This window comes from Kogia breviceps, chromosome 4, assembly GCF_026419965.1.
Source record: "Kogia breviceps isolate mKogBre1 chromosome 4, mKogBre1 haplotype 1, whole genome shotgun sequence".
Classification (NCBI taxonomy): domain Eukaryota; kingdom Metazoa; phylum Chordata; class Mammalia; order Artiodactyla; family Physeteridae; genus Kogia; species Kogia breviceps.
Window position 1 is genome coordinate 106,301,603 of NC_081313.1, and position 26,067 is coordinate 106,327,669.

The 26,067-nt window shown below is 38.4% G+C and overlaps 1 protein-coding gene across 1 annotated transcript in view; it reads right to left on the reverse strand.

Annotated features, from left to right (window-relative positions):
* The window catches only part of FBN2 (fibrillin 2), a 226,120-nt gene that overhangs the window by 61,247 nt on the left and 138,806 nt on the right, over positions 1-26,067 (reverse strand). Inside the window, exons 18-27 of the mRNA XM_059059762.2 lie at positions 25,465-25,590; positions 23,433-23,558; positions 18,378-18,497; positions 12,182-12,319; positions 11,542-11,592; positions 10,705-10,830; positions 7,599-7,826; positions 6,642-6,767; positions 2,060-2,188; positions 1,155-1,280 (exon numbers count right to left, since the gene is read on the reverse strand). Coding sequence (XP_058915745.1) covers positions 1,155-1,280; positions 2,060-2,188; positions 6,642-6,767; positions 7,599-7,826; positions 10,705-10,830; positions 11,542-11,592; positions 12,182-12,319; positions 18,378-18,497; positions 23,433-23,558; positions 25,465-25,590 — 1,296 coding nt within the window. The remainder of the gene's footprint in view (positions 1-1,154; positions 1,281-2,059; positions 2,189-6,641; positions 6,768-7,598; positions 7,827-10,704; positions 10,831-11,541; positions 11,593-12,181; positions 12,320-18,377; positions 18,498-23,432; positions 23,559-25,464; positions 25,591-26,067) is intronic.

A 26,067-nucleotide genomic window follows, 5' to 3' on the forward strand; every position in this document is an offset into this window, starting at 1 on the left:
TTTTAGCTATAAAACCCATGAAAATTAATTAGCAAAATAAACTGAACTTAGATCTCTGGATCACTGGTATCACAACCATGAATAAATATTCTGTAATTATCTGTGTGAAAAAGCTTTTTGAACTATTAAAGTGGAATTAAAAATATTTAAAAACTTTAAATTCACCTTTTAAAAATGTCTGTTTGAAAAAAGAAGAAGACTCACAGACAAGGAACAAACTAGTGGTTACCAGTGGGCAGAGGAAACGGCAAAGGGGCAAGATAGGGCTAGGGGTTAAAAAAAAAAGGGTTATTATGGGATTATACAAAAACATGAATGCAAAACTTCTGAGAATTGTAAAGCACGATAGAATTTAAAGAATCTTTCATTCAATAAAAAAATTAAAGATTAAAAAAATAAATTAAATGTCTGGCCTATGATTTAAGATTCACCTAATCATTAGCATAGCGATATAAATATGGGTTATAAGTAAATACGTGAGTAGTCGGGAGGTGTGCTCAAGTTATGTTTTTATTTGGGGCTGTGGGATCTGTCTATTTTAAACTGTTTTATTTGCTTACACTTTCAATAAAGACTTACTGTGAGGAAAACATTTCCTGGCTAAATCAAAGCTTTAAAGTCTATGGAACACTTCTTCAAGACCAGCCGTGGTCGCACCTACATCCTCCGCCCCCCATTCCGAACTCAGGGCCAGTAAAGAGGCCTCAGTGCTTCTGTGAGGAGGGGGTTGGAGGGAGCGCGTGAGCTCACACACAGGTGAGCAGACCCTGTGAGGACTGACACGGGGCACGGAGTGGATTCTTGTGCACAGGTGTGTGCACAGGTGTGCGCACAGGCAAACTATCAGGGAGCAGCCCTTCCAAGGGGAGCAGCTGTCCCATCCCAGCCGACCCGGAGGAGGGAACTACAGGGCCTGACACAGGGTCCCTCCCACAGGGTCCTTTCCAGTGCGCTTGTAACGAAAAAGAGGGGAACTGGGGTAAGCATCTTCTAAAGACATAGCCTGAATCCAAACGTACGGACTCTGAATTCCCAAATTTTAATCGGTTAGATATCACAGGCCAAAAACAACCAGTTCATGAGAATGGCCTCTGATCTTTATGATCTTTACCAGTTGAACTGGGAGGGTTTATGTGCTGAGGAGACAAACTCACCCACACAGTCCTCACGTGACGGTGACAGCTCGTGTCCCAGTGGGCAGTCACACTGAAAGCTGCCCTCAGTGTTCACACAGGTGCCACCCCTACAAAGGAGAGGGTTACGTTCACATTCGTCAATGTCTGAAAGGTAAAAACGTGAGAGCCATTAAAGAACTCTGAGGAAAAAACATTCACGCACACAGCATGGGAGAAAGATTCATTATCTGAGGTCACTGTGACTCAAACGTGAGAGATGGGTTAATAAGAGATGGGATAACGCTCTCCTCACTTTATGATCAGTAGATAAAAGGTTAAATTTCTACTCTGAAAAGATAGTGAGCCATCAAGGCTTTTACTTGTATGAAATGAGCAGGCTCATGAGAGGTAAAAATAAACAATATTCACTTTATATCACTCTAAACTCCAGACACCATATGTCTCTATCTCTAATCAAAGTGAAAGAAAACTCTTATTAGACTGATCACTTTTCGTATCCCATGAGGTGAGTCCTATAAGTTGCTAAAAAGCAAATGATGGGCTAAAAGGTGGGCAATGCCAAGACTGTTTGTAATAACACACAAGTAAGGAAAAGAACATAGGGTTCGCATGACAATATAAATTTGGGGGGTCACCACCCACTACCATACATTTTCAGTGACTCTCTCCTCAGCAGTTAGTCTGTGGTGACTTCAGATTCTATAAATAAGCAGAACCCAGTCTCAGTATCTCACTGCCATTAAGGCACCAAGGGGCTGGGGCTCCCCAAGAGCTACAGAGGAGCAGATTTCCTGTCGGACACTTAGATCTGTTCTCTCTCTCGCCACAGCTCCTTGCCAAGCACGCTGTTCACAGCTCTGAGACAGGCCAAGGTCGCGCTAAGGAGTCTGTGCTACACGGGTTTGCAGACCCGAGCGGCTTACCCATGCAGTTCTTCATCATCATGAACCCGCTCTCGTAGCCTTCGAAGCACTCACACTCAAAGCTGCCCGGCGTGTTGACACAGATCCCACTCCCACAGAGGTCGGGAGAAATCCTGCACTCGTCAATGTCTAGTTCACAGGGTGTAAAAGAAATTCAGAAAACCAGAGTGAGATGAGAAGGTGTTAACAAACAGAGAGGGTGGCCTTCCCAGCAAAGGTGCTGGAGGGAGCAGGGGCGAGCAGTAGAAGGATGCGTTTTCAGGAGGTCACCTCGAGGGGGACAGGGCTGAAGGCACATTCCTTTCCCCAACTGCCAAAACTGTCACAGCCAACGGGCAGGTGGGCCCTTTTTGCCTTTAAGAATTCTGGAATTGTGGATTTCTCTTTGTGGCTTAGAAATGATAACAAAAGGATGAACCAAGCAACTGTGATATGAGCCGACCAAGGCAGGTGGCAAACGAGGAAGCAGTGCCCATATGGATGGAGTCCCACGCACGACGCAAAGCCCACGCTAGTTCTGCTGCACTAGCCCACGTCCACCCCTGGTGCGGGCGTGTGAGGGCTGCTGCCTCTGAGCAGGGGTGGCTAGCCGGTCACAGAGACAGCCTCAGAGGCAGATGCGACCACTGAACCCTGAGCCGGAGAACACACCTGTATGGCAGGGCCGTGGAATATGCCCCAACTGTGCTTCTGCGTCATATTCAGACGGAAGAGCCTACTGATTTAATTTTAAAATTAAAAACAAATGATAGGGCTTCCCTGGTGGCGCAGTGGTTGAGAATCCGCCTGCCAATGCAGGGGACACGGGTTTGTGCCCCGGTCCGGGAGGATCCCACATGCCGCGGAGCGGCTGGGCCCGTGAGCCATGGCCGCTGAGCCTGCGCGTTCGGAGCCTGCGCTCCACAACGGGAGAGGCCACAACAGTGAGAGGCCCGCGTACCACAAAAAAAAAAAAAAACAAAAAACGATAATGATGGGCTTTTGCGTGTGTCAATTTTTACATACTACAGTAAATAAGAATCTTTAATAGCAGCACTTATAGTCTCAAAAATAGGATTCTCTGAGAAATCTCCCATTCCTGAAATCAAGATTTTCAATAGAGCAGTGTGTCTGTAAAATAAGATTAAGAAAACATGACTTGCTTAAATATTTTTTTCAGAGTGGGAAAATTGTTTTTGCCAGCATCTGTTTATTCTTGTGAATTTAAATTTTTAAGTTTTTCTATCACAGGACTTATAAATGGCTAATTTGCACACGTTCTTTTGAGGGGGTGGGGGTGGGGTAGTCTCAGCCCCTGCTTTCTCCCAGCTTTTGTTTTTTTTCTATTGATTTTTCCCAATTGCAGGACATACTGAATAAATGCAGGTACTTTCTTTTATACAAAAGTCTTAACAAAATTGATTGATTCAATTAAGCAGGTAATAATATGCACACTAATTCTCCTAATTTTTATCTCTCAGTATCTAGGAACTGGTGATGAGAGCCGTATGAAGAACACAGAATGGCAGAGGAGGGACATATTTTGACCGATGTGATGTGGTGGGAGCTGCATAGTGTAGATTATGAACTCTGGAACCAGATGACTGGGCACAAATCCCACTTCTGTCATCTTCTGGGTGTAGGGGCTTGGGAAAGTCACTTAATTTCTCTGTGCCTTAGTTTCTTTATCTGTAAAATGGGGCATGGAGAAGCACCTGCCTCATAGGAGTAAGTGAACCAATGTTTCTTAAGTGCTGAGATCTGTTCTTGTCTCATAAAGAGGGCAGTATATATGAAAGCTCTTTGCTGTTAAGAATTAGCATTTTGGAGGAAGTGGCTTTTGAACTGATGCTGGAAGGTTGCATAGAAATTCTAACTTTAAAGATGTAGAATAAATAGAAGGGCAAGAGATAAAATGCACAGATGAAGAAAACTAATGCATTTCAGAGAACATCAAGTTATAGAGAGGTTGATAATGGGTGCAAGTACAGGTGAGATGGGTACAGTGACTAAGGGCACCAGTGTGGGGGGCAGAGATGGGCCTTACATGCTGTGAAGAAGGGCAGCCAACCGTGTCCCACTGTCCTTTCACATTGCATCCCACAACACTGCAGTGCTGTCAACAAACTTCCCTCTTATACAGTATAAACAAGGTGAGTTTCAGAGCCATTAAGTGACTTGGCTAATTTCACACCAAAAACAGGGCAGTCAGAACTGGAAAAGCTTCTTTATCTAGGTCTAGGATCATCTAAGTCAATAGAAGTTGTTTTGCGGGAAGTTATACAATCCAAGCCCTGCTTTAGGATGAAAAACCCGGTGGTTGTGAAAATGAAGGATCTAATTGGAAAATTACTGGGGTGGGAGACGCTGGAGGAATCTGCAGTGTAGCGACTGCGATGTGCTGCCCAGATGCAGAGCTCCCGGGGCGGGTGGGCTGAGGACCACACTGGGACTGCATCACAGCCCACTTCTGCTTCCTTTCCCTCCCTCCCAAGACCAATCCCTAATAAACTCTGTGCCTGCTAATCTCTGCTCAATCTGTTTCCTGAGGAGCTGAATCTACATCAGCAATAGTGTAGAAGAAATAGTACAAGTACTTGAAATAGCCATTTTGATGGAAGAATATACATAACTTTTTCACTTGTCTATTGGGAGAGGGAGGTGCCAAAATTAAGTCTGAGGCTTCAATCCTGAGTCAAATGACACTATTAATATATCCAAGGAAGTCCCTAGGCAGAGGAAGGGGGATGGGACAAAGGGAGACAAAAACAAAGAGAAACTGTCCAGATGGAAGTTAGAAATGCAAGAGTGGAACTCAGGAGGAGTAGAGAGCTAGAGATGGCACCTAGGAGTCAGCTCAACAGAGGCCATCCAAAAAGGCATGATGGTAGATGCAATTCTGAGAGGCAGAATGTTGAGAGAGCAGAGGACTTTGGAAAATGCCCAAGGGATGGAAAATGCCAAAGGCAAGAAGAATCTGGGAAGATTAGGGATGGAACTTCATAGTCATGATAGGACAACTGAGACAGGAAATACAATGGAAGCTAAGAGAGAAGAAAATCAAGGAGGGGGTTGGCCAGAGGTCAAGGAGAATATGCACTGAGAGAAAGATATTTTTGAACTTGGCAAAGGTGTTTTGCAAGAGTATATATATGTGCCTGAAGGAGGGAGGTCAGCATTCAGGGGCTACAAAGCAAATGGTTACTTAAAAGAGAGGAAGGAGAGGTGAAAGTAGGAAAAGAGCATGGTAGCTTGAGGGAAAAGGAGGGCTGAGGAGACGCTCTGCACTTGTTTACAGGTCTAGGGAAAGAAACCGGTAAAGAGGGGGAGACGCCAGAGAGACAGGAGTGAACTCTGCTAAGAAGGGCCTGGAGCAGAAAGAGGAAAGGAGAGTGAAAGCAGAGAGTTTTGCTGGAAAATTGCAGAAGAACATCACATTTCCTTCTCTGGAAGTGGAGGAGAGAGTAGGGCTGGAAAAGGACATTTTATACCAGAGAAGAAGGTGTGTGAGAAGGGTCCTGGCAATCAGGTTTGACTTCAATAAAGAAGAAAAGGAATGAATAGCAATACAAGACGGTGTGTAAGTCAGAAGAGGTTTAGAAGTGCTGCTAAGTGAAATTTATTAAGGGACGTAACGAGGTGAATACAAGTATCACTCAGCAGCTGTGAAGGCCTGGTTGAGGGTGAATGCAGGGACCTCGGTCACCTTTTCTCAGGCTCTCCCCACCAAGTTCAGCAGCCCTGAATGGAGAAAACAGTGGTGAGGGGGTTAGGAGTCAGGGATCAGCATGGAAGGCACGACAGAAAGACAAGATGGCAGAACTCCAAAAGACCAGATGGATAGTTCTGAAATGCTTAGGGGATAGTCTAGGCTGGGTAGGGCCAGGAGTGAATCAGTAGGATTGTACGGAGTAGGAAGCTAGGAAGAAGTCAAGAGAGACACTTCAATGGAGATCATGAACACGTAGTGGGAGCAGTAGAAAAGGGAAAATTCCAAAGAGAATATGAAAAATGAGAGTTTTGAAAATAAGACCTTGGAGACATTCTTCAAGTGTTTGGAATAATTTGTTATATTATCTAATAGAAAAACTTGGTATTTTTGTATATTTTCTTAAAGAGAATGGCTATGGATAAGGGTATGGATATGGATTGTGACTGAAGTATAATATTAAGAAAACTGTCCACAGATGAGGAAAATGAGTTACAACTTCTCTATTACAAACCTTAAAATTTGTAACAGAATGTCAAGTTTATACAAGTGTTGATTTAATGGCTATATTCTTTAGTACTCAAATATTCTGAAAATCCTATTGTTATATTGTTCTTGTAGGTAGCACAGATATTATTTTCATGCTCTTTTGCAGCTCTCTCACAACAAGTTTTCTGGAGAAGTGGTTTAGGCATCGGGAAAAGGAAATAAAAAGAACAATGGGGCTTCCCTGATGGCCCAGTGGTTGAGAGTCTGCCTGACGATGCAGGGGACAAAAAAAAAAGAACAATGTACATGTTCCTAGTGAGAAGATGGGCTTTTAAAGGCAGTACTTCCAAATAGCAAAAGAAAGAGAGCCAAGGTTTATCCAGTACAACAGAAGAATAGTCTCACCTGTGCAGTTTCTTTCCTCCAAGTCTAGAGCAAAGCCACTATTGCAACGGCACTTGAAACTTCCAATTGTATTCCTGCACTTTCCATACGTGCACATCCCAGGGAATGCTTTGCATTCATTGATATCTACAGGCAGAACAGAGCTGGAATGTAGAGCTGGTTGATATAAAAGAGTAGGTCCAGCTTACCCTTAAGCTGGGATGAAGTGAGAGAGTGGCATGGACATATATACACTACCAAATATAAAACAGATAGCTAGTGGGAAGCTGCTGCAACGCACAGGGAGATCAGCTCAGTGCTTTGTGACCACCTAGAGGGGTGGGATAGGGAGGGTGGGAGGGAGGCTCAAGAGGGAGGGGATATGGGGATATATGTATACATATAGCTGATTCACTTTGTTATACAGCAGAAACTAACACACCATTGTCAAGCAATTATAGTCCAATAAAGATGTTAAAAAAATAAAAGGGTAGGTCCATCATTTTAAGTTAAAAATCTAACATGATGGAAAAGAATGTACTCAAGTAAAAATGGGGGATATCTAATTTTTCAATGATTACATTGATGCCACACAGGAAGTGTCAATTGTGAAAAAGATTCTGTATTTTTACTGAACACTTCTGATCCTTTTATTTCTGACCATTTGTTTTGTAAAGTTTAGGGGAGATAGAGAACTTTTTGCAACATCAGGGCTGCATCTCATCAGGCTGTGCTGAGGAAAGCAGCAGTACAGTAGAAGGCTATAAGAAAAGTGAGATTAGATGTCTTTTTTGGTATCTTCACTTCAATACCAACTTGTATAGGTGATTTATACTCCTGGGCCATAAGGCTGGTCGCATGTTTTGTTTAACAAAGAAAGTTAAGTGGGAAATCAAATGTTTAAGGCAAAATCAATCTTCAGAGAATGCAGAAGGTGAGCTTTAGTGCAGAGGGACCAAATGCACCGCTGACGGTTACCTTTGTAAAATGGCCTCCCAGTAAGAATGTCCCCTCTGTTAGCAAAGCCAGGCCCCCGGGGGCACAGGGTCTCGTACTCCTTGGTGCCAGGTTTGGGGCACTCCTCACACTCAGTGCCCCAAGCTGCCCCGACTGCACAGCAGCAGGCATCCATGCGGAACTTCCCAGGAACAGGATGGATGCATTCATCCTCATCCCACTTCAAGTAACACTGCTCCATGCGGATATCTACCGGGAGAGGGAACCACAGTTTGAGATTAAGCTGTAAGATGCACTGAACATTCACATACCAAGCAACTGCTTAGGCCAGGGGATGAGGCCAGGCCCCGGAGACACACTAATGAGCAGGAGACAGAGTCCCTGACCTCCTGAAATGGATACCATAATGACAGTCGTTTAAAGAGAGAACAGGTGGGCTCTCCTTCAGTATTACCTAATTCTCACCTGACACCTTTAGGAAGAAAAGGTTTTCTTGGGATAAGATTCCTTCTTATCATCAGTTATGATCCTTTTTTCGTATCACTGACATCGGAAAAAATAAATGAACTTTAGCATATTTTAGGGCCACTAAAATATGAGCAATTCTGGGATTAGTGGGGGAAAAAAAAGCATTTGAATTACATATGTAAAAAGTTATGAGAGCCTGGTAGAATAATCCTGTGCCTTTACTACTGAGTTTCGTATCAATATTTACATCAGGAATCAAAACACTGTCAACATATGGCCTGTGAATGTTTTGACTGGCTTACGTACATTAAATTAAAATATTAATTTTGGAAACCTTTGGATAGTACATGCGCTTTACAGTTTGTTGCAGTCTCCACTACTCCTTATTACCACCTCACCCATTTATGTTAACTGCTTGGCCCCTGCAAGCATCTGAGTTTGGAACTCCTGATTTAGATCAACTTCTATCAGAGCAGTTTATGTCTTTTGTTCTCAGAATATTTTCCATTTTCATATTCCAATCTCTTGAAACCTTCTCACATTCATAGCCACAGTAAATTATTGTAGCAAAATTTAAGTAGTGACAAAAAGCATTTAACAATAAAGATGTTAAAAAAAAAACATTTAACCAAAGTACAAGGATGAAGAATCTCATATATCCTCTTAGAATATTACAAAGGCATGATTTTCAGTGATATTACTGATAATTTATTTTGCTGAGTGATAATTTAAAATCAATGATATAAATTCATATATAGCATCATTTAGTTACTGAAGGCAATTTGATTTCATTAGTTATTTGACCATACTGATACTATTACTTTGTCATCTTCAAAAGATACTTTACTTTTTTCTAAACTTTGGAGATAATTCAAGAATAAAACTCCAAAAAGAAGTTTTCTTTATAATTGGACTTTGGATATTATAATATCTAAACAATTCCATATGATTTTTTATATGATTTTACAGTCATACTTTGTATCCAAATTTAAATATGCTGTCAAAAATTAGTTTAAAATGAAATTTGTGTTAATTATAATAACTAAACTGGGCTTCCCTGGTGGTGCAGTGGTTGAGAGTCTGCCTGCCGTTGCAGGGGACACGGGTTCGTGCCCCGGTCCGGGAAGATCCCACATGCCGCGGAGTGGCTGGGCCTGTGAGCCGTGGCCGCTGAGCCTGCGCGTCTGGAGCCTGTGCTCCACAATGGGAGAGGCCACAACAGTGAGAGGCCCGCGTACCACCAAAAAAAAAAAAAAAAAAAAAAAAAAACTAAACTGTATGCTGTTGCAAACTTTTTTTCTTACTACTAATTTTAAAAATCCCTGTTTTTAAAATACCTTAAAGATCTTTGAATATAATAATTTAAAAATATTTATTATATAGTTTTGGAATAATTTTTAATATATAATTTTTTGAATACTTAGTTAATATATAATTTTAGAATACCTATTTAAATACCTTGAAGATCTTGGAATATAATACTACCATTGCTCACACTTTGTCTACAAGCTTAAATTTCAAATACAAGCCTATGGAAAGTTATTTTACAAACTAAAAACTTACTGTTTCATAAGATATTGGGAAAAATATCCCTTAAGTAAATAAAAAAATTGTTCAGAGACAACATAGAATCAATAGAAGTTTCTTTTTCAATCACGAAACTTAAGTTTCAAGAATAACACTGATAAAAAATAAAGCCAGCTAGGCATTTCTATAATACAATGCTGACAGAAAGAGCTTCCTTATTTAAAATCTTAAGAAAACAAAGCATTAAGAAAATTTAAATTCTGAAGATGGTAAAGGAAGGGGTAGGATCAGTCAATGTTTTCACACAGAAGCCACATAACTTTGCCATGACTTTCCCCACTGTCTTGTCAAGGAGCATAGCTGCAATGGGCTGGTAAATGTTAACTTCAAACACGAGTCTCCAATTTTTCTTCTATGCTCAAAATATACATAGTTCTCTTCTTCTATTGACTCAGTGTGAAAGACTAAAGAGCCTAAAATATCTGATTAACAAACTTATAATTTGTGTGTGTGTGAAAGTAGGGACTCGAAAATATATTTGTACGCTCACGCTCATAGAAGCATTATTCACAACAGCTGAAAGGTAAAAGCCACCCAAGCATCCGTTGACAGACGAGTAGACAAATAAAATGTGGTACATGCATACAATGGAACACCACTCAGCCTGAGAAAGGAGAGAAATGCTGATACATGCTACAACATGGATGAACCTTTAAGACACCACACTAAGTGAAACAAGCCAGTCACAGGAGGACAAATATCATATGATTCCTTTCCTTTGAGGTACTCAGAGCAGTCAAATTCATAGAGACAGAAAGTAGAAGCAGGGATACCAGGGGCTGAGAGAGGGATAAATGGGGTGTTAGTGTTTAATAGGTACAGAGTTTCAGTTGGGGAAGATGCATTTTTGAGATAAATTTGTGAGTAGTACTAACTTTCTGTATTATACAGAAACCATTTCATTTAAATTCATTCACTTAAAAAATATCCTCTGGTGAGTTTCCCCCAAATATCTCACTTAAAGCAAATTTTCCAGCTATAGACCAAATAGTTTTGGTCAGGCTACTATCCAAAAAAATAAGAAAATTCATGCTTGGTTTCATGCATAAAACACAGGACAGCATGGACTTACCCAAACACACACGGCCAGTTCCATCCAACGTAAGACCTTCAGGGCACTCACAGTGAAAAGATCCTTTGCTGTTGACACAGCGTCCATTTGGGCAAACGCCAGGAAACACCTCACACTCATTAACGTCTGCAGGGAAATGAAGCAAGCAGAGAGAGAAAGATGTTACAAGTAGAAAAAGCAGGTGTAGTCTTACTTCCTGTATAGCGTATTCATTCTGCAATACAATGTGGATTATTACTTGAGTTAAGCAGAAATATTCCACAACAAAGCCACCAGGTTTCCTGGGTACCAGCTGTGAAAACTACCACAGCCTTGCCCGTCCATAAAACACATCCCAGACATACACCTTTGCCAGCTGTTCTGTGCCTTAAAGGCTAGTGATGTCCTCACGAAAATTCACCCAACAGCATAAAGAGGAGAAATGGGAAATTCTAAGCTGTTTCCTAAGAATATTATTCTAAAACATTTTTTGACTACATCTAGTATTTTTATTGAAATTCCAAGATTTTTGAAAGTGATAAATATCTCCAAAGAGTGATAGTGAATGTTAATTTTATTTTTTGTTGTTGTTTTTTTGTTTTTTTGCGGTATGCGGGCCTCTCACTGTTGTGGCCTCTCCCGTTGCCGTGCACAGGCTCCGGACGCACAGGCCTAGCGGCCATGGCTCACGGGCTTAGTTGCTCCGCGGCATGTGGGATCTTCCCGGACCAGGGCACGAACCCGTGTCTCCTGCATCGGCAGGCGGATTCTCAACCACTGCGCCACCAGGGAAGCCCGTGAATGTTAATTTTAAATACTGCTCTAAAGACTTACAATGTCATTCAAGAACTCACCCACCTTCACAAGTAACACCTTTAATCCTGGCAAACCCTCTTGGGCAAGCTGTATCTGTGAGAACAAAGGACACATTTTTACTTCATTACAAAAACACAACTGTCTTAAGCTCAAGAAACAGTATAATGGAATCTAAATTGAACTAAATAAAAACCACAATCTGGGCTTTAGAGGCAAAGGACTCCAGCTGCCCTCTGTTCAATTCAGTGGAGCACATGACATGCTGTGGTAACTCCATTGGTGTTGACCCATATTGAGATTCTCATAATTTTTCCTACAATTTCCTTTTGCTTTCACACTGTCAACCAAATCACAAGTAAACAAAAGATTTAGAGAAAAGAGACATCATGCTCCACCGGGACACATGCAAATAAGAATATTGGAGGATACTGATAGTCACCCAGTAGCTAAATTCTAGTTGATTCCCTTCCTTATCCAAACTATTCAGAAGGTCTGCTTATAGTAAAAGGATAAACCAAATACATATTTCAAGAAGTGAATGCATTTTACCAGAAAAGACAACATGTTGGGGAGGGTAATGATCTTATGGTCTTCCTCATGATGGAAATATACAGAGAAAGATGCCTACTGAGGAAGAAGCTTTCTGATGAGAAGCCCAGAAGCCCACTGGCCAGGCTCCTACCTAGTTCACACCGCTCACAAGGGCTCCCCCATGCGGCCCCGAGGGTGGCGCAGCATTCGGATTTCAGAGTGGCTCCGTTGATGTTCACCTCACAGCGGTTGTCCTGGATGTTGAGCCAACACGTCCCTTTCAGGCTGTCTGAAAAGGAATAGGAAATAGTGGGGAGATCTCATCTCTGAAGAAAATAGAACTCAGTTCTATACACCAAAGGCATTATTTAATAGTATTAAAAAACAAAACCATTATTAAAAAAACTTTCTATAGACATTTACACATACATGCATTTAAATACAGCATATTACATACATGAAAATTAAATATGGTACTGTATATATTTCACACAATATGATAATTAATACAATTATATCTATGGGCATTCTAGGAGCAGCTGCTACTGCCCACGATTTATACTGGGATTTGCAAATAAAGGGCGTTACTGTTATAAGATCATTACTTGTATGAAAAATATTCATGAGACTTATTCTTTATTGCAGATACTTTGATATTTAAGATTTTATCAAATAACATTCTCCAAATAATCTCCTTCTCTCCTAATTCCCCACCAAATAAACCACACACAATTTCCGTTCTGTTGGAGAGAAGCCAGTATTTCTCCAACCGAAGATAATTATTTGATGAATAATTTGAAAAAAAGAAATCTTAAAGATAAAAAAAATAAACATCACTTATAAAACCACCATTAAGACACACCAGGGCTACTATTTGATGTATTTTCTTTCAGGCATCCTTCTATGATACATATGTATATCCTTATCTCTAGTTCAAAACGTAACACATGTTTATGATAAACTACCTGAAGAAATAGCAGAGAAAATATAAAAATCACCTGTAATCCTACCATCCAGAGGCAACTACTCCTAACTTTTTTTTTTTTGCGGTACGCGGGCCTCTCACTGCTGTGGCCTCTCCCGCTGCGGAGCATAGGCTCCGGATGCGCAGGCCCAGCTGCCATGGCCCAGGGGCCCAGCCGCTCCGCGGCACATGGGATCTTCCTGGATCAGGGCACGAACCCGTGTCCCCTGCATCAGCAGGCGGACCCTCAACCACTGCGCCACCAGGGAAGCCCTACTCCTAACTTTTTATACTATGTTTCTACATCAGATTTAAGTTCTTCCTTAAATGCCCATTCAAAAATCTATTTTGAAACAGAGAAAAGGAATCCAAAGTTGACATGGCAAATATTCATTGGGTAAAATAAATCATATGTGAAGTTTTCCTTGCAGTACTGTGGCTCTCAGTTTACTGTGCATAACACTACCAAGCTTCTTGTTAAAATGCAGACTCATAAGTTTCCAGATGTGTGGCCCAGGAGTCTGCATTCGACAAGCTCCTGAGGTGATGTGTAAAGCAATTTAACAAAGCTTAATAGCATAGTGTGGTCACAGTCTTGGAAAACAATAAAGAAAAAGCCTATTCCTACAGTATTTACTTTACTGTTTTTTTCATTTTTTAAAATAGACTTTAATTTTTAGAGCAGTTTTAGGTTCACAGCAAAATTGAGCATAAAGTACAGAGTTCCCATATACTCCCTGCCCCCTCACACACACAGCCTTCCCCACTATCAATATCCCACATCAAAGTGGTACATTTTTTACAGTCAATGACTCTATACTGTTATAAATATCGTGTACAGGTTTTTGGGTGGACATAAATTTCAGGTCATTTGAATAAATACTAATGAGTGCAATTGCTGGGGTGTATGGTAAGAGTATGTTTAGTTTTATAAGAAACATCCAAACTGTCTCCAATGTGGCTGTACCATCTTGCATTTCCACCAACAATGAATAAGTTATTGTTGTTCTACATCCTTGTCAGCATTTGATGTTCTCAGTGTTTTGGATTTTCACCATTCTAGTAGGTGTGTAGTGGTGTCTCATTGTTTTAACTTGCATTTCCCTAATGAAATATTATGTGGGCATTTTTTCATATGCTATTCGCCATCTGTATATCTTCTTTGGTGAAGTATCTGTTAAGATCTTTAGCTTATTTTCTAATTAGGTTGTTAGTTTTCTTATTGTTGAGTTTTAAGAGCTCTTTATATTTCAGATAACAGTCTTTTTATCAGATATGTCTTTTCAAATATTTTCTCCCAGTTTGTGGCTTGGCTTCTCATTCTCTTGACCATATCTTTTGCAGAGCAGAAGTTTTTAATTTTAATGAAGCCTGATTTGTTAATTACTTCTTTCATGACTCATGCTCTTGGTGTTGTATCCAAGTCATTACCAAACCTAAGGTCATAATAAATTAATATAAACATAGACATTACACCCTTCACAAAAATTAATTCAAAATGCATCATAGAGTTAAATGTAATCTACAGTATTTACTTTAAAACTCATCTAATAATAAGGGCAAATAAAGTTATACTGCTAAAATCAACAATAAAAAGAAAATACAACCAGAAATACAGAAAGGGAATTGCAGTGAAACTGGCAGGCCCATGAAGGGAGACGTTGTAATCTGATTTCCTATGGAACAAGAGGACATTACCTACAACCCAAGCCCTCCGGGACAGGATAAAACAAAACAAACAATGCTGTCCTTGACTGAATACAAAAAGTTATGGGGCAAGGATGTGGGGAAGAAATAGGCAGTCTGTTTGCTTTTTTCTGTTTTGAGATTCAGTTTGGATAAAAAATGTGTGCAAATGAAAAAGATTTGCTCATATGCATTTGTATCAGGTCTCAAATTACAGTTTTTTTTTTTTTTTTTTCCCGGTACGCGGGCCTCTCACTGTTGTGGCCTCTCCCGTTGCGGAGCACAGGCTCCGGACGCGCAGGCTCAGCGGCCATGGCTCACGGGCCCAGCCGCTCCGCGGCATGTGGGATCTTCCCGGACCGGGGCACAAACCTGTGTCCCCTGCCTGCATAGGCAGGCGGACTCTCAACCACGGCACCACCAGGGAAGCCCTACAGGTTTTTTATGGGCTTAAACCTGTACATTCCATAGCACAGAGGAAAAAGAGATGCTTGTGTAAGGCTACTGTGTATTTAAATGGTCTTTTAAGGACTGGGTTAATTATTGATTTATCACCTTGGCTGTAGTCATTTTAAGTAAGATATAATATAATAATATTTGCTAATATTTATTGAGGTAGCAACAAGCACTGTTAAAGGCTTTCCATGTATTAGTTTATTTACCCATTAAAACAACCCTGTAAGGTATGGACAACTTGCAGATGAGAAAACTGAGGCACAGGGGTCAACTAATTTACCCAAGTAAGGTCAACCAGCTAGGAGAGCGTCAGCATCAAGATTCAAACCTGCATTGTATGATTTCAGAGGCTTTACTCTGCTTCTGTAGGCTGGTATTGTATCAACACTGAAAAGTCCCCAAATCCATCCATACACACACATATACAACCCATCTCTATCTCCTATTTTTTCTTTTGTGTGTGTACCTATATACCTACACACACACACACACACAGAGTCACAATATAGATGTAGTTATATAGTCAGAGGTTGGTTAAGATCTCTGAAAAAAATAAAGCAGGGAAAGCAGATAAGCTAGCGGCTGCAGTAAAAATCAAGAGAAATAATGGTGGCTTGGACTGGGGTTGTTAGTCTTGGTGGTGAGAAGTGGTTGAAATATGGATAAACTTTAAGTACAATCAATAGGATTTACTGATGGATTAAATGTGCAGTTTGAGAGAAAGACATCAAGGATGACTCCAGCATTTTAGAGGATGGCAATTTTAAGAATGGAGTTACCATTTGACAAGAAAGAAATGATTCTGGGAGACACAGATTTAAGCTGAAAGATAGAAATTTGGTTTTAGATATGCTAAGTCTGAAATGTCAACTAGACACCCAAATGGAGACACTGTAAAGATAATTAGAAATACAAGTCTGAAATTAGCAGACAGATTAAGGATGGAGAGAGAAATGTGAGTCAATGTAGAGGCCATCTAAGCATGAGTGTAAGTCAGAGAAGCAAAGAGGTCCAAGGACTGACCTGTGAGACATTTCAAATTGGAAAACAGGAGAATATGAAAGATTTAACAAAGGAAACTGAGAAAACGGGCCAGAAAAGTGAAAGGAAAAAGAGGAGGCCATAAATGAAAAACTTCTTGAGAAGGGATGAGTGATGAACTGTGCTAAACACTGCTAATAGGCTAAGATGAGGAGCATTGCCCCTGTCGTGTCCATGTAATTTAAGGACAGAATGCAGATCCAAGCCAAAGATGAGGGAAATTGGACTAGATCATGCAGAGCTATCAGACGTGTGCAGTGTAATGCAGGAAAGATTAACCAAATTTATTGTTCTATTATATTTAATCATTTCAACCAGCATACAGCTATCTCTTCAAGCAGCTTATAGAACAGTTCAAGACTGGTTTATACTTAGGAAGTTTGCATAATATCTTCTAAATCCCTAAATATTCTTTGTATCTAACTAATTCATGTACATTCTGACAATTTAAAATTTTTAATTACATCAGGGAATTTTTATCCAGTTCTAAATTTAGAGATTTGGCCCCTATCAAGGAACAGCTTGCAGGCTAATTATTGATTAACGCCGTTTGACAGTCCTATTAAAAAGTACATTCATAATATTTCCTAAGTATATTTTACTATTAACTCCCTTGTTAAAACTAGAATTCTGTTTTTAATTAAAAAAAGAAGAAAAAAGTGTCTAAAATTTAAAAATATTAAGTAAATTTCTTTCTGAGCAGCTTTAGGCTGGGATATTCAAATCTGATCACAATGAATGAAAACACGTAACACGTTGGCTGAGAAAAATATGGTGGTGTTTAGGTGTCCAACATAATGACTTGGAAATAAAAAGTCTTTGTTCCTTTTCATTAATAACTATAAGGGTAAAGGCCAAAATCATAGACATGTTTATGACAAAGCAAAAACTAAGATATCTTTGATGCCCAAGTGGCATAGAGTTAGTTTTCTGAGACATTAATTGACTAATGCTGAGTTCATTTCCTTTGCATAATAAAACGAGTCTATCTCAGTTGGAAACTGTGGCTTAGCAAAAATATTTCTGCCTTACCAGATCCAACCCACACATCCTCCCCCAAAACTAGGAATTCTGTGATAAAAAAAAGTAATGCCCTAGGCAGATGGCAGTCTATTTCCTAGTATGGAGAGCTGAGCAAGGCTCAAATTTCACCAGCTGTACCTCACTGGGAGATGAAGAGTTGGCATTTCCAAAGGGAAGGTTTTCATTGAAACTTTGGACTTGGTCAGTTCTCCTCCTGTGACAAACAGGTACTCTAAGCATCCAGCTAAATATTGCTAGCATCAGACATAATACTGAAAATACTATTGTCTTTGGAAAATACTAAACTGAAAGTTGATACTGAATAAATAACAAACAAAACCAGCCAATTTATTTGGCACTATGTAAAACTGAAACATCTCCCTAACTACTTGGAAATATATATTTAGTTCCCTTTAAAGGTGGATACTAGGTAATAATATGAAGTATGTATACCTAGCCAGTGTAGCCATAGACACTAGAAGCAGGAAAGAATGACTGGGATCGTTTTTTCCCTTACATATGCTGAACGGTTGCTTATAGTGATAGATCAGACTATTTCATTTTATATATCTCCTATTGTCTTTATCAAAAACTGACCTTATATGTTTTGAGATACATTGAAAGATGTCTTGGAAGTTTTGGAATCTTTCTCTCTTAGAGATTTCCCAAAGCAAGAAAACAGTTATCTTCTCTTCCTTGGAGCTCATAAATTTATGATTGATGGGAGAAATGAAAAAAAACAATAAATTCTTTCTGTTTGTTTAAAGTTTAAACTCTTTAAATTCTTGTTAACTGAGTCCAAATGCGATCACATTTCTGTTTACCATTGAAGGTTGTTTATAAAAAGTATGCAGTAAGGATTTGATTGTATTGATGCCTAAGGCATTCCTGGGGAATGAATATAAATATGTGTGTGGTATGGAAATGCTTATAACATATAGCATAATATATATACTTATAAGAAGGGAACGCTTCCCAGAATCTAACAAAATTTAAGAGCCTGTCCAGTTTATGCTATCATGTTGTACTCCTATCCTGATAACAAGAGAAAACAACTGAAGTAATTCCTAATTATTAGCTTCCTGTGATCGTGTTCTGTTTTTATCCACAGAAGTCCTGAGGTCTCTGCTTATCTTTGTAGTGAAACTGAAACATCAGCACCACGTATGAATCTTACCAATACAGATCAATCCTGTAGAGCTGAGTTTGCTGCCAGGAGAACATTCACAATTGAAAGATCCAAGGTTGTTCCTGCAGGCCCCATTGACACATGGGTTGCTTTCACATTCATTTATATCTACAATCCAGAAGGAAAAGATTCTGTTAGAGCTGCCATGTGTTTCTGGAAAATATTATTCCAACAAGCCACGCTATGCCAGAATGTCTGGTAAACTTGGCTCTTGTAATTTTAATATGGTTCTATGAGGCATAAAGTGAATGGGGAATGGAGAAGTGCATTTTACAGTGTGAATACACATGTGCACGGCCGGGGACTCAGTAGGACTACAGGCATCAGCCTATTCTGAAAGGGTTTAGCATCTAAATCTTCACTGTTTCACTACAACTTTACATAAATTGGATTCATTTTCTCCTATAATGAGATGTAATTTTCCTGTAGGAAATTTGAATTCTGATTCCATGGAAAGCAACATATTCCTGGGTGCAATGTATGCTTTGCACAAAAGTGACTGCTTCTGTCATTTGTGGCTCCGAGAGGTTTTGGAAGAATTTAAAAAGCCTGTAGTAGAGACAACAGATCACAATGCTGGCTTTAATTCCAAATTTCTGGATACAAATCAGGGAATAAGGGATGAAATTTTAATACTGGGTACAGCATTCTCCTCTAGCCCATATCCACCTTCCTATTCACATTTCCATGTTTGGTGTGAGACATTTTTAAAGCACAACTGATTGTGCTAAAATTAAAAAGAGAAAAAAATCTTTTAATTGTTTTAAATAGATCTTTACCATCATTAATTTGATCTGAGTTCTAAATCAAATCATATACCATAATCTAAACAATTCCTGTTGATGGTCAGAAGTCTGATGGTCAGAATTAGAGTATGCCTATGTTCTCAACTGGTGACTAAACAAAATGTCAAGCCAATAAAGTTAAATAGTTTAACCTGAGTTAATTAAAAATAAATAAAAGATTTAGCTAAAGTGTTTAGAAACAATATCAAAGACTGACCTTCAATATAAATTAAACCGCTCAAATTAAGGAAGAGAGACATGGATTTCTTTCTGTATTTGGTTAACTATCTAAAACAGGTCAACATACCTCAAGATTTTTTTTTGTTGAACACTACAGTTCTGAGTTCACCATAATACTTATTTTTTTTTTCTAAACACCTCTTTGAATTAAACATGAATACTATATATACCAAAGAAAACATGCAAATAAATAACTAGAAGATTGTAATGTTTACTCTTGAACATCTCAAGTCAAATATAAACTAAACTGGTTCTGAAAAGGCAGGGCTCGCTGATTTTCAAGTCTGTGGACTTGAAATGCAAATTTAAAAATCCATGTGGAAAACAGTTATGTTCCTTTGCTATTTCAAAACTACTAGAGAAGTACCCAGGTATTAAATGAATTCTTCAAGTAGAAATTGTGTGAAGAAATATAAATGCATCTTTCTTTCAGGTCATTTGTAGCAAGAAAGCCTCTTTAAAGAAAAATACAAGAGCAGGTTTTATAAATATAGCACAGATTTGGAATGAAAACATCTATTCCAGAGTACTAAAATTCTTTCAATAAAAACACAATGTAAAAAAGAAATCAGCCAAAAAAGCAGCAGATACCTAATCTGAAGACAGATGATATATTACCTACTAATTTTATTTGTAAGAAGCTCCCCCAAAAGAAAAATGTCAGTATTATATACTTTCAAAATCCCTATTTTATATTAAGCAATTATGAACTCAAAAACTATAAACACATGCCATGACAGCTACAAATATAAACTGTTTAATTTTTCTTTAAATACAATGTTTTTATGTTATAAATGTCGTGGAACCAGGAACTGAAACAGTTCACTGTACATTCCTGGAAATAAACTTCAAAGCACATCTGGTTTACATTTAACTAGTTATGTCACTGGAAACACAATCTAAACCACTGTGCTTGCTATAAAAATTTTAACTTTCACAGACTCTCAGAGCTCAAACAAAAAAAGTAAAATAAATTTTCATAACTTCAGTTTGAAATATCAGAGAAACTTGATCACTGCTATTTATTATGTATTTAAAATAGCCTGTTGAAAACATGAATGACAAGCAAAATTAGTGAATATAGCAAATACTTAGAGAGAAAGCTAGAATCGGCAATGAATTAGCTGATAATTCCCTGCCTAGTCTTTGGAAATTAGTTTAGAAAGAAGAGGATGCAGAGAACTGCTTCAGGCAGACAAATTTATTGTGTGAATGCAAGGCTGGAAATAAGGAGGACACCCAAGGGAAAAAGATATCTGTGGCCTGCAGGTCTATTTCTTTTTTGCAAAACACTTAATAAAATGCAAATAACTTAATAGTGGGAAGAAAGTGTAGAAATGACAGTTATTGGTTGGATTTCTCACAATAAATCATTTTTACTTCCACAAATGTCATAAGGCTAGAACCAAAATATTTCTCTTTTATTTACATAATATGAACTTCTTTCTTATAAACGACGGATAATAAAACATATTTCGTATTAAAGAAAAGGCTCAGGCTTATCGGGAACAATTATCCTTTGGACAAAATAAGTAAAGACCATGTTTTCTAACCATCACTGTTGCCTGATTTGGTATTAATATGCCTTAATATTTATGTAATCATCCAATGTCATACTATTAAACACCATTAGCTCCTACTCCACTTTTTCACATAAGTAGGCGAATCTCTTTTATTTACCCTTTGGTATTTCACCTCTCAGGACCCTTCAATTTCATCTTACTTGTTAAAATGGAAGAAACATGCTATAACTATTGATGATTTGGCATGCAAACCAAACTGACCGAACTGAATCAGTCACCAACCATTTAGTTCCCCGTTATGTGTCTCCCTCACAATAGCACCAAAGGGTACTGTCGCTATGGACAGGGAAACCAGTCCTAATAATCATCAGCTTCCCAGTTAAATCCAGATGATATCCTTAGCTATGCTTGCTTTCAGAGCTTCCTGACATTTAACAGAAGTTTATCTTCCAAGAGACAATAGATAAAACTGATAAAGGGCAGTGAGAAGGAAGTGTAGAAAGTCGGGAATAAAAACAAAATGGACAGAAGGAGAAAAACAAATACCGTATGCTAACACATATATATGGAATCTAAGGAAAAAAAATGTCATGAAGAGACTAGGGGTAGGACGGGAATAAAACACAGACCTACTAGACCATGGACTTGAGGACACGGGGAGGGGGAAGGGTAAGCTGGGACGAAGTGAGAGAGTGGCATGGACATATATACACTACCAAACGTAGGGTGGATAGCTAGTGGGAAGCAGCCCCATGGCACAGGGAGATCAGCTAGGTGCTCTGTGACCACCTAGAGGGGTGGGATAGGGAGGGTGGGAGGGAGGGAGACGCAAGACGGAAGAGATATGGGAACATGTGTATATGTATAACTGATTCACTTTGTTGTAAAGCAGAAACTAACACACCATTGTAAAGCAATTATACTCCAATAAAGATGTTAAACAAAAAAAAAATGGAACGAAACACAATTCTTGAAATCCTTTCTCCCGCCCTCCAAAAAACTCATGGAGTAAATATGGCTAGAATTTTTTTTCTTTTACAAAGTTTCTCATGGCAATTTTGAAGGATCAGAGGTGTTGAGGGGAGTGGGTGCTAGAAAATAAAGACTCTGGTTGAATACATTTAAGAAGCTTAGGCTAAACACATATTACGTGAAAATATTCAAAATTCTTAAGTGTGCCCCCTGTCATCTCCGCTCATCTATGGACAGGATGAATCTTCAAGTACTTTAGTTGGGAATGGAAAGTGCGCTTTTCTTTGAGCAGCTCCTGCCACAGGTGGTGGATAGGAGGGGAACTCAACAGTTATCAGAACTAAGTTCAGAAAACCTGCATTTCATGCCAAGGTTTTCTTTTTTCTTCCCTTTTTTTTCTTTCTTCAGGTTAATTACTGCTTTTCAGTGGTCCCTCAAATTCAATCCAAACTGAGAATTGCACTTTGTAATTGCATTTCATTGACTTCAGCTAAATCATTAGTGTTTGTTCTGGCATCTTGTTTGAGTCCTAACTTGTTTCTGTTCCTAAGAATGCTTTGAAGTTAAACAATAAGGTGAAGAGAATGTTAACATCTTTTTGCATAATATTACTATTGCAGTTTTCTTGGCTATGAAGTCACTAGGAAACAAATACTTTAACAGATAAAAAAGGGCTACTCCAAATAACTAAAGATGAAATTTGTTTTTTGAAAAGGTTACTATTCAGAAGTAGTTATTGGATTTGAGAATGTCATGGCACACTTCTGTAGGCCCACACAGTGAGACTTAAAAGGAACAATGACCAGTAGTCATACAACAGAGTATTCTGAAATACACAGTACTTTGATCAAGAAACAAAAACATAATTGAAGGCACTCATTGCTTAGCTGGTATCTACTGAAAATGAGGCCTCTCCTAAACATTTAACTAATTCATGTAACTTCCACTGAAGAAAAATGAGTTTAAAAGAAAAGGAAGATGTTTATAAACAGTGATTCACGATCTTTAAGCCCAAATTATAACTTCAAAATTTTCAAATGCAAAGGACAATTTTCTTGGACTATAAATTTAATAAAGGTGACCACTTTTACTCAAGCCCCAAATATTTTCTGGGCCAACCTCTGAAGTCTATCAATCATTTCATAAATAAAATTCCAAAGAGCTGACTTTGCCATTACAGTGCAGGTTCCCCCAGGCTAATGTGTCACAGTGGTTTTAAAAAGAGAAAAATAAACAAAAATCTGACATTTTATTAGCAAGTAAAACAAATTGGCTTCTTTCACTTTTTTTCCCATTAAATTTAAAATGTTTGTTGATATTTCATCTGAATGGGACAAAACTGATGGTTTTATAAACTGCGTTAGATGCATGCTATTTTTAAAACTGGCAGATTAGCTGAAAGAGATTATAAAATTTAAAACATATTCAAACAACATTCTTTCTGCTCTGTTGCTTCATAACGTACTTGTGGTTCACACATATTGAGGTACTTACTGTTCACAACAAAGGAAGATGGCTCTTACCTTCACACGTCTCTGTCTCAGTCCTGAACACATAGCCAGGTGGGCAGGTGCAGCTGTAGCTCCCAGGTGTGTTTCGGCATAGGCCATTGTCACAGAGCAGTCTATTTACCAGGCACTCATCAATGTCTGGAAGCAACCGTTAGAAGACAGGAGACACACACAGTGAAGCAAACAGCACAGTGATTAAAATGTTTTATTTTTATTGTTTGTTTTTTTCCTCACCCCATACCTAGACTCAGTCTCTTCATATCCAAAGCACATTCCTGATCCTAAGCAAAATATATTTGGTTTTACTCATATGGAACATTCTTATTCTTGTGGCTACTTTTAAGATGTTTTGAAGTTCCTGGGAGGTGTGTAATGTTTTAGAAAAGACACATTACTACTTTGTTCTTCATTTACTTACTGCCCTGCAGCGGTATTATATTTTAAGCATCACCATAATCTCCGTCATCATTGTACATTTTATCAAGTATCTGAATCACTATTTATTTATCCATTAGTCCATGCTACGGGTTGAAATGGGTCTCTCAAAAATATTTTGAATCCCTAACCCACAGTACCTCAGAATGTGACCTTATTTAGAAATAGAATTGTTATAGAGTAATCAAGTTAAAATAACATCCAGGCAGGTTGTATTCCAATATAGGTATGAACACCAACGACTGGAGTCCCTATGAAAAAGGGCAAATTTTGACATAGGGACAGACACATACAGAGGGAAGCTGATGTGAAGACACACAGGGGAAAGATGGATGTGTGGCTAGAGTGACGCATCTAAAAGCCTAGGAATTCTAAAGATTGCCAGCAAACACCCAGAGACTAGAAGAGGAAAGGAAAGATTCTCCCCTAGAGCCATTAGACAGAGTGTGGTCCTGTTGACACCTTGATTTTGGACTTCTGACTTCCCAAACTGTACCAATCAATTTCTGTTGTTTTAAGCAACCCCGTTTTGTGTACTTTGTTAGGGCAGCCCGAGCAAACTAAAACTGGAATTTGGATTCATTTTTATTTTTAAAATCTAGTTTTAATTTTATCAAAATTATGCACGTACCTACTTTAAAGAGTTGAGTAGTGCCATGAACCGTGTTCAATGTGTGAATGCTCACTGAATCTCCCTGTTTTCAGTAGGGTACTCATGTGCTCAACTGTACTTGGACACTATGCTAGAAGGAACTTTGCTTCTGGGGAATAAAAACTAGCAGGTTTGCATATTTTTATAAATGTTCAATAATCTCTGGCTGGTGCCCTTTCCAAAAGATATCAAAATCTGTTGTAAGTACATGATATTTAATATAGCTTTATATATCCATCTGTATGTATATCTTCAATCCAAGGTGAAATGGATATATAATAACATAAATCAGTAATAAAACCCAGAGCCATAAACATAGAAAAATGTATTTCTTTCTAATAATAATCATCAAGACTTGTATGTAAGAGTCATCAGTGGTTAGATGTAAAAATTATTATATATAATAATGGATTGAATAACATTCGTTTTATAAAAGTGAACTCAAGTGCTCCATGGGAAAATCTAGATTCTTCAAAAATTCTTGAACATACGAACTACATACTTGAGTTTTTTCAAACATTCCCTTATAAATTACAAAAGGAAACACCCATCTCAGTTATCATGTTTGGATATGTTGCAGCAACTGATTCTTTATAAGTCAACCTGTAATATATAATTTTCTTAACTTATTATTATCCACACTGCCTCATTAATTTTTGAATTATTTGCAAAATTATAGGATTAAGATATATGCAGATATAACAGGCCGATAACTGACTCTGTGTCCATTCACTTGGGAAAAAAATAATTTAAATACTAAATTGTGCCACTATAAAGTTTGTTACTATGTAACAGCATTTGTTTGATTCCCATATTTTTATATCTCTGCACTAAAAAGGAAACAAGAAAAACTGTAAGATCTCTAGTTTTACTCGTTTATTTGTAGTTTGATTTCTCCTATAATCCATGGGATTAAACTATACAAAAGGCTCTTGTATAATAAAACAAATAACTTACCAATACAGTTTCTTCCAGAGGCATCTGGCTCATAGCCACTGTTGCAATTACAACGGTAACTACCACGTAAATTTTCACAAATTCCATTGGCACATATATCAGGATCCAGAGCACACTCATTGATATCTGCATTAAATGTTCAAAGTTTAGTGCTCACAGCCACTTACTGTTTGTTGATACATGTATGTCTAGTAAAGATCACTCAAAATATGTAGTGTTTAACCCTGCAAACCCCCAATTTGTCTGCCATTCAGAAAGGGAAAGGAAATGAAAATAAGGAGTGAGAATAAAATTGAGAGATATGGGACACTTCCTGGTAAGTCAAAAGAAAAATGAAGGGAACTGGCAGAAATTCAAAGCATTAAGCCATGTAATGTGCTGGCATTTATGATAGAATTAATAAAGAAATTTATAGACTGTTGGCTCAAAACCCAAAGGAAAACTCAACTTGATAGGTATTATAACTATCTAATTAAAAGGCAAAGATTTATTAGGGTGTTTGTATAATTTTATGGTCCTGAAGGCCTGGAATATTTCTATTTTATTATCATTTTTTATAGTCAACTAAGTAATATGATACTTATTAAATGTTTCTCATTGTTG